This window comes from Castor canadensis, chromosome 15, assembly GCF_047511655.1.
Source record: "Castor canadensis chromosome 15, mCasCan1.hap1v2, whole genome shotgun sequence".
NCBI lineage: Eukaryota > Metazoa > Chordata > Mammalia > Rodentia > Castoridae > Castor > Castor canadensis.
Genome location: NC_133400.1, coordinates 51481604 through 51490887, shown reverse-complemented (window position 1 = coordinate 51490887; position 9284 = coordinate 51481604). Strand labels below are relative to the sequence as shown.

Genomic DNA, 9284 nt, shown 5'->3' with positions numbered 1-9284 from the left:
AATAATGTAGCTAGGTGTTACTCACCACAGAATTAACTCTCACATTTCAGTTACTGAGGAAAACAAACCAATCTCCAACAAATGATAGGTGTATATACAAATGTGCAATATTCAGTCATAAAAAGGAATGGATGAATCTCACACTCTACGCAAGTAGATGAACCTTGAAAACTGTGTCTAAGTGAAAGAAGACAGATATAAAAAGACACACATTGTATTCCATTTTTATAAATGTCCAGAAAAGGCAGATAGTTTAGTAGCTATCTGGGGTCAGAGAGAGTAAGGGATGGGGCATGACTGCTATAGAGTAGAGGTGTTGCTTTTGGGAATAATGAAAATATTACAGAATGTATAGTGCTGATGGTTGAAAAATGTTGAGAATGTTCTAAATTTCACTGAATTATACCCTTTAAAATGGTGAATTTAATGTTGTCTCATGAAATAATTTTTAATATGTAAATTGCTAGTTCTCCAACACTGACATCCACTACCCCATTCACTCTCCAACTCCCTTCCCTTCCTATAGTACTGCCGTGTATGCCACCCCCTCTTGCTCCCACATGACGTGGGACACCTTTGCACGTGCGAGCCAGCATGCTCCCCCTCGGAGGTGACTCACTGCTCACGTGTGAATTCCTGTCTCCTGGGATGGGCATGGATTCCCAGCAGCCAGTTTTTGTCACGCTCTTGATGGCAGTGGTTGGAAAAAGGCAGCACATGCCAGGGTCAGTGGAGGAGGACCCAGCCCCTGCACTCAATACTTGCCTCCCTTCAGAGACTTGATCTTGTCCACCTATGACCTCCAGATGCTGTGCTCTCAAAAGCCAAGTTGCACACCCATGGGCACTTGAAAGAAATGAGGTTTTCAAAGTCTCAGACCTCAGATTCAAATCATGGCCTTGTTCCTTTGCATGTAAAGTGATCTCAGCCCATTGCTAAACCTCACTAGTAAAGTGGAACAATGTATCTGAAGGTTCATTGAAGTAGCCCATTTTAGTTCCCAGTGAAGGGTGTTGAGAGAATGGTGATTTATATTGCAGGCCGTCATCTGGGTGGACCCAAAGATGTTGCAGTTCATTGGGTTAGGCCCCACGTTATCATGTGCCCCCGGGATAGCTGAGCCCTTGTCACTCATGTGGTAGATTCTCCCATATTTTGTATTCACCATTCCCAGCATTATTCACAGATAACCTAAATCTGTTGGAATTCAGTTCTAAATCTAATTTTCTAAAATGCTTGTCTGGTTGTTCATGAAGCATGATTTTTTTTCATTGCTTCTAATCAACTGAGACCCATCTTCTACCATTCTAAACATTTTCCAAATTTTATTCTTTACACCCCAACCTCACACTGTGTCATTTTACCCATTCCTGATTGTTCTTATAGGCCCATGTAATTTCTCCCCTTTCAACCATACTACTTCTGGACCACATGCCTTCCTCTTCCCTCATTTCTTATCCTTTCCCTCCCCTTGTACTCTCAAATTTCAGTTCCTCTTTTTATAATCCCCACTTCTATCAAAAAAAACCACAGGTAGTAGCATTTCAAAACTCCAAAGACCTCTTTATTGCTCATTTCTTAATTCTATTACATTACTTCAATTTTATTTTTTAAAATATATCAGAATAGAGAAATCTTTATATTTTTATCTATATTATTTTATATACCTATCTATCTATATGTTTAAATATCTATGTCGATGTATATATGTGAAAATCATTTGATACTTAAAGGGTACCAACAATAGCAGCTCTTACATTACATAGCCATAGTATTGAGAAATTTCCATTTCTCTTTCTCTCTCAATGAAAAACTGCACTTTTCCCAAAGAAGTGTATTTGGCTGCATGCTCGCGCTCTTGCTGAGCCTTCCTTTTCATGGCCTCACGCTCTGGCCGTTGCTCTTTTGTGATGGGGCTTGACATTACTGGCTCAGGAACATTGGGCTTTCTCCATGGAATTGGTTGCAGGCTGAAATCTTGCAGTAGAAATTGGGTTTGAGACTTAGGTGGTGGCTGGAACTTGGCCATAGTAGTGGAAACAGGCTGCCTCTGGAAAGAAGTGAAAGAAGATGTTTTGTAGGGTGCAGGTCTAGCAGCAGCAGACTGAGAGACATTAGGCTGGGTAGGCTTGGTCAAACCTGGTAGAGTTGCATTGAATGAAATTGGCCGAGCTGGTTTGGCAGGACTTATCAAAGATGTGTTGGCACTAGCTGGTTGACATGCATTGACTGCCAGAGATTGAGCTGAGTTAGGATGAGGGTAAGATCCAGTGGGCCTACGTGAGGCAAAAGCCTGTGGCCTCCGAGGAACAGGTCGAGGTTGAGGCTTGTCAGGATTCAGAAAAGGTAAAGGTATCAACTTGACCTTGCCAGGTGGAGGCAGCTCATACTGGGATGGAGAGGGGCATTCATTGCCAGCACTGCTATCTTCTTTCTGGGCTTTGACTTGAGTCTTCTTAGGACCTTTGCCCTCATGTGGGGTATCCAGCCGTGATTTGATAGCTGCAGAATACTGGGAGCCTTTGGTGGTGCTCAAATTTGCCAAAGCCCGACACGAGGATGACCCAATTTTCTTATCAGTCTTCTTCCCCAGTGCATGAAAAACCTGCACTGACTGCAGCATGTGCATACCTAGATAGGTGCGAGGCTTTTTAAATGTCTCCTGGCTAAGCTCGGGTTGATTTCTCTTCCTCTTCATCTTGGGAATCGTTTTCTCGTCTGACTTCACTTTATTCCTTGTCTGCTTATTCTCTTCAACTTTCTTGGAATTGTTTTGTGTGGTGTTTTTGGTCTTTTCTTGCCCAAGGCCTTTAGCCTTGCTGGCCCTACTGTATGCAGCTTTTGGAGGTTTGCAGGTAGAATGCTTGGTTGTGATTACAGTTGGGCTGTCACTGGATACAGCACTGCACACAATCATTTCTCTCTCCAAAAGACACTCTGGGTTGTGACGCTGAATTTTGTCCTTAGGAGCTCCATCGATAAGCTCAGAATCTCTATCCTTCTTCTTTCTGATATAGTCAGTGAGTTCCTTTACAATCCTTGACTTTTTCTGCCCCTGATTCACCTTGGCATCTCTCATGTCATTGGCTTTTATGGTTGTGGGAAATTTGGACTGGTGATGTTCTGCCAATGAGTTGAAAATAGGTGGGAGTTCAATATTCTCCACCAATGCAGCCATGTCCACAAAACCATTGCTACATTCAACCCTATTTTCAAGTGTCCCTTGGTTCTCAAAACTTAGGCTATTCTTGACCAAATTGGCATTTTCAGAATCAGGCTTCTCCTCTTGGTCTAAAGGTTTGATGCATTCCAGAAATTGATGAATGTCAGGGATTTCTAAAGGGAGTAGTGGAGAATCCCGATTGTCAATTGGGATATGGTAGGCCTCCACAGGCTTTGAAAGCTTTGTTTTTATTTCATTCAAATTCTCATGTTCTATTTGTTCCTGGTTAGGAGCTTGAGGCAATGCCAGGTTATTGGTAGAACTTTGGACGGCAGTTAGTACTGAAATGTCTCCAAGCTCAAGTGGTGGGTTATTCTCAAGTATTTGAGCATTTATGCTACCGCAGGATGTAAGGAAATCTGAAGTTTGTGGAAAACAAAATGCCTGGCTTGGAGGTTGCAATTCTACAGAAGTCTCTGTCCTCATGGAAGTTTCCATCACTGAAAAGAAATCAAGGAAGAAGTCAGTCCCTGGTAAGTGAGATACTCTTGTCCTGCACACCAACACAGCAACCATGCACCTGCCAACAGTGAGCAAGCCACTTTTATGGTTTTTCTTAAGACCCATGGACAGGACGCTGCATTAGGAAATAGGTCGTGACTGTTGGAGTTGCTGCTACTCCGTTAATGTCATTGGTTTTTGGTTTTCTTTGTATTTCATAGGATTGATGTAAGTCAAATCAAAGTTTGGAAAGATGAAATGTATTAGGCTAGGGTGTGACTGTTAGTAGAGCACTTGTCACTGTACTCTTGGCCCTTGTTTCAATCAGAAACACCATGAAAAAATGAACAAAAAGTGTTTTACAACTTATTGTGTAAATAATAAAACACAACTAAAACACAACTTATTTGTGTTTTACAAATACTAGAAATACTCACAAATACTCTTTGTGAGTATAAAAATATGTTAAACCATGTAGTAAGAGAAAAAGCATTGTCATTTCTCATGAAATTTATAAACAAGGGCATATGTTGTGCTTACTCACTTTGGACTAGATCTTGAACCCAAAAAAATTAAAGAAAATTAAACCATTACTACAATGAAAGGTTTTGAAGTGTTTTCTAAATACACAAAAGCAAAAGATCTTGGAAGGGAATTAATTACTGCATGGAGGTTTTGCCAGGGTAGTGAAAAATGAAGCCTCATTCAGTGTGATTTAAGGGGACTTTTAAACACAACATGAATGACCATTATAGTGCTCTGCATTTTCACTTTTACTTTTTTACTTGCTTATTTGATTGTTTCTTTGTTTTTGGAAGTAGTGGGCATTGAACTCAGGACCTTACACTTGCTAGGCAGGTGCTGTACTAATTGATCCATGGCTCCAGCTCTTGACCTTATATCAAATCTGGAAATGGAGAGCACCGAGTAAGTGTAGTTGTTGAAATCTCAGGAGTTCAACTCTACCCATTTGTGGACTAACCACTACTCGTCTGCAGATCTGTCTCTCCCTTTGAATGCTAACCTTATTCCTTTTCCATTTTTGCTATTTGTACTCACCTTGAAAACTCATTTCTCTGTTGGGTTGAGCAGGCATAGAGTAGTAGATTCCAGAGGTTGAAACCGGTGTTAGGATGTTTGTAGGCTGAACTTTCTTTAGAACCATCACCATTTCTGGTTGACAGATAGAGGACCCACTCCCTCCGTATGAAACACAGCCATAAGATTGCAGGCAGAAGCCACCCTCTCCAGATAACGGAGGCCCCAATGTGTTTTGATTATAGTAATAGACATGACTTCCTTCCTGATAAGGAAGTGACATGCTATATGCTTGAGTGGGAATCTGAGATGGTGTTGCTTGAACAAAGTTGGCAGGTAATGATGGGGATAGGGGGACCACCTTATTGGCATCTGAAGCTTTATCATATTGGGTTGTTACAGTCATGGAAGAATTTGCTGTGTCCTGGTCAATAAGAGTCCCAGTGAAGTTTCCAGGTGAGGATGACTTCTTTTCTGTGCTTTGTGCAGTACCCCACTCAAAAATACCTGAATAGGAGGCAGCTGAAGTAGGTATCTGGCTCTGGCCAGTAACTTCAGACAACATAGTTGTGCTAGAATGTTGGTAAATGTAGGCACTACCCACGAGTGGCTGGAAAGAGGTGTTAGAGGCTGATGGCCGCAGCCATGCTGAAGTCATGGCTGGCCCAGAGACTCTGGAGAGGTTGCAGACACTTCCCACTATGGAAGAGGTATTGCTCACCACAGGACGAGTGAGCTGGGGAGAATTTGCAGTTCCAAGTAAAGATGTATTTTGGAAATTTTCTGTAGAAGGAAACAGGGTGATGGAAATTGATGAGATGGACAGACTTTCACTTTGAGGAGCAGTATTATCTTAAGGTTGTTGTAATTAGGAAGTCTTTAGTTCCAATACTCACTGAAACACCAGAAATCAAACAGTTTAAGATGGCTGTCACTGATGAAGTAGGTTGTTACAAACTTATAACTATGTCCTAGAATTGAAGCATTTTAAAACTAGAATATCCTTGGATCCTAAGTCAAAATAAATTCCTAATAGTTTTCAAAAAATATTTTTTGCAAAAAAAAAAAAAAGCTATTTAAACTTTCTGAGCCTCAGGTTATTCATATGTAACATGCTTTCAATAATAATAATGGTAACTCATCCAAGAATAAAAGAGACATTTATATATGATTTGTATGGAGAATACATAGTGAGTTCTGCAAAGATAGACAAACTGCAAAGAATTAAAAAGAATAAATAGATGTTAATTAGATTTGAATACATAGCAAGCATAAAATAAAAATTTTAAAAAAGCATAGTAAATATAATAATAAAGGAAGTTCTGTTATCATATATATATAATATTATGAAAATGAATGTTATCTATTCTTTTTTAGTGAATACTATTAACTAAAACAAAACTGCTGTAGAAATGATTTTCAATTTGAAAAATAAGTTTTCGAGGCAGGGTTGAACAAAGTTACCTAAGCTGGCCTTGTACTTGGAATTCTCCCACCTCAGCCTTGGAATGCCTTGGATTTTAGGCACCTACCACCCCACCCAGGCTGATTTTGAATGTCTTTCCGATGGGTACATGTAGACAGAGAAACTCTACCAGTAACAAGTGTGTAACAGACAGAACAATGCAGCAAATGTGAACACTGAAGTAGCCATATTTTGTCTAGACCAATATTTCAATACAAATTGGTATGAATCTTTGTACATCTGTAGTCCCAGCAATCAGGAATGCTGAGGTAGGAAGATTACTTGAGTCCAAGTGTTTGAGGTCAGGTTGAGTCACATAGGGAGATGCCATTCCCACACCAATAAAAAAAACTAAACTAAACAAAATAAAGTTGTAAAAAGTGGAGAGTAAAGCAATAATTATAAAGGAATTCCATTATTGTGTTCATTCATATATCTCTGAGTATACCCAACAAGTAAAAGATATCAATCCTAATAGGTATATATTTCAATTAATATAGCCATATTAAAAAACAGGAAAAATACTTTAAAATAATGCTGAAAGTTCTTAGATTTATACCCAAAATTTAGCTTATATTCACTTCAACTTTCAGTAACAGGTCACCCCAAAAGCTTGAAAAAAATTACCACTAGAATGCACCTAAAACAAAAAAAGTTGGGGGGTGCTGATTTGAAAATTGAAGTGAGGCCCTTGAATGTGGTAAGCATATACTCTGTCCTTGAGCTATAACTCCAGTCCAAACAATTTTTAAATGTTAAAAAAAACCAAGAATTCACAAAATTATTTTAGATAAATGTGGAATTAGAGACGTGGGGATTGACCTTTTATTTTTAGAAAGGTCTTTCTTTTTATTCTTGTGTCTAAAACAGTGACTATTAATAACAATGTACTCTGTTTTAGGAAGAAAATTATTGGTGTGGAGGTACTCAAGTAGTACCAAAACAAAAAGAAGAAAATTATTATAAAATCAAAAGAAACTTTTACTTGAAACTTTATTTTTGACACGTTAGGATGCATCAATTTTTTTTGAATTCATGTAGTTTAATAATCCAGGATGAAATAAGACATTAAAAATTCTGTTACACCAGTCTTCTTTCTATATAAACTATTCTTACTATGCTTGTAGGAATAGTCAATCATAAAATATATTTCTAAAATATTCATATTCAAAACTGTCAATTGTCATCTATATCTAGAGTCATTAGAAAAAATGCAAACAACCAAATGTGACTTATCTGAGAAACTGCTTTTACTAGTGATACCCTGTTCTACCCTTAGTCATCTTCCTAATCAATTAATACAAGCGTTTTCTGAAAACAACTTCACTTTGCTTTTCTTTGAGTAGATTTTAAAACATGCACTGCTTTTGTGCATGTTTTAAAAAATCGATTGTGCTTGTCAACATTCTTTCTCAAATGATCTTTTTTCTCAACAATTTGTCCCTGCTTGACATTCTTATGTTTTCTCTTTCCTCATTTATATATTTTCTTCATTCCCTTCAGTTCCTGTCAGCCTATGCTTAATGTAAATAATCCCCAGCTTTTTTCTCTAGAAAATCTTTACTTCTGATAACCCACTCCTCTCCCTCTTCTCTCCTTATTCCTCTTTTCACCTACTTGAAACATAAAACTCCAAAACACATGGATATTACTTTTAGATCAGAGCTAAATTTGAAATACAAAAGTGGAATCTTAATGAAGGTAGACAGTTACAGATGAAACATCTTGGTATATGAGGCTAGTTTTTAATACCACCTTGGTTTATCTGTTTTTGTTGAAACTAACACTCTGGAAATCTCTGATTTCACTATATGCATGCCCTTTAAGACTCAGTATTAGAAAACATAAGGAACAGAACATCAGCAGTCCTGTATCCTCATGTAGCAGATGAGGAACCATTTTGTGATAGAGTAAATAATGTCCCTAGTTACATACCTAGTAAATGTCAAAGCCACAAATAAATCAGGTCTCCATATTTCTAGTTCAATGCTTTCCCCCCAGTATTCTAAGCTGCTTTGAGTCTACTACTAAATTTAGGGTTGGTGAGTTAATCTAATTTTTTCATTATATATAAAAAAGTTTTTTTTTTTAAAGTTGTTGTTTTCCTTACCTGACATGATCACGGAAGAGTTAACATCAATTGTAGATACAAGAGATGCGGTAATACTAGAAGATGTCTGGGAAGAAGAAGATAAACAGCTCATTTGTCCAGTATGAAGGACTGATCCAAATTTGTTTACAGATAACTCCATGGAAACCCCAAGATTCTACCGGATGGCAGTAGGTTTGGTGGGAGAATGATGTCATAAAGTAAGCAGATGGTGAAGTAGCCAATAGCGAGATCATATTCCCAACCCTAAAATGGGATTGGTTGGAGAGAATAACATAGGAGCTATAATAGCACCTAAATGGCTGAGCTCTGAGTAGGTGAAATCCTGAAAGACAGGTATGGCAGACCCTCCTTCCCCTGTTTCTTATGCATGTTAATTAATAAAGTTATTCATAATTTGTATATCATATTTCACATTTTAATGGATTGTATAACATGGTCACATACTGGATATCCATTTAATTCACTTGAGGAGGAATCAAAGTGGCATTATTTTGTCGTTACTTTAATTTTTTTATTTTATCATTGTTACATTTACTCACAACGTTTGGGCCACCTCACCACACCCTCACCTCTGCTTCCAGGCAGAACCTGTTTGCCCCTCTTGTTCTGCAATTTAGAAGAGAAAACATAAGATATAATAAGAAATACACAGCATGTTTGTTAGTTTGAGGTAAGGATAGCTATACGGAGAGATTCCTAGCATTGCTTCCATGCACATATGTATTACAACCCACTTTGGTTCATCTATACCAGAACCCTTCATTGCTTCCCAGTCCCCTTACCATAGTGGCCTCTGCCAGTTTGAGATTACTATATTCATTCCTTTACAGTGAGTACATGAACTACATTCAAGTTTTACATTTCCTTCTCTTTCCTTATGCCTTCCATGTGCATTCTCTCCTTATTTTGTGATGCATGTCCAATAATGTTGCTGCATTTTCTTTAGGTCTATAATGTTGATATGAGGGAGGACATGTCATTTTTGGCCTTCTGACCCTGGCTAA

General features: G+C 38.2%; 1 protein-coding gene across 1 annotated transcript; it reads right to left on the bottom strand.

The window, feature by feature from the left end:
• Positions 1-1753: 1753 nt before the first annotated feature.
• LOC141417216 (uncharacterized protein C2orf78-like) lies at positions 1754-8371 on the bottom strand. Its single transcript, XM_074055385.1, has 3 exons — positions 8278-8371; positions 4724-5485; positions 1754-3663 (listed from the first exon to the last, which is right to left on the bottom strand). The coding sequence occupies exons 1-3, from the start codon at positions 8369-8371 to the stop codon at positions 1754-1756; spliced, it is 2766 nt and encodes a 921-aa protein (XP_073911486.1).
• Between the last annotated feature and the right edge of the window lie 913 nt (positions 8372-9284).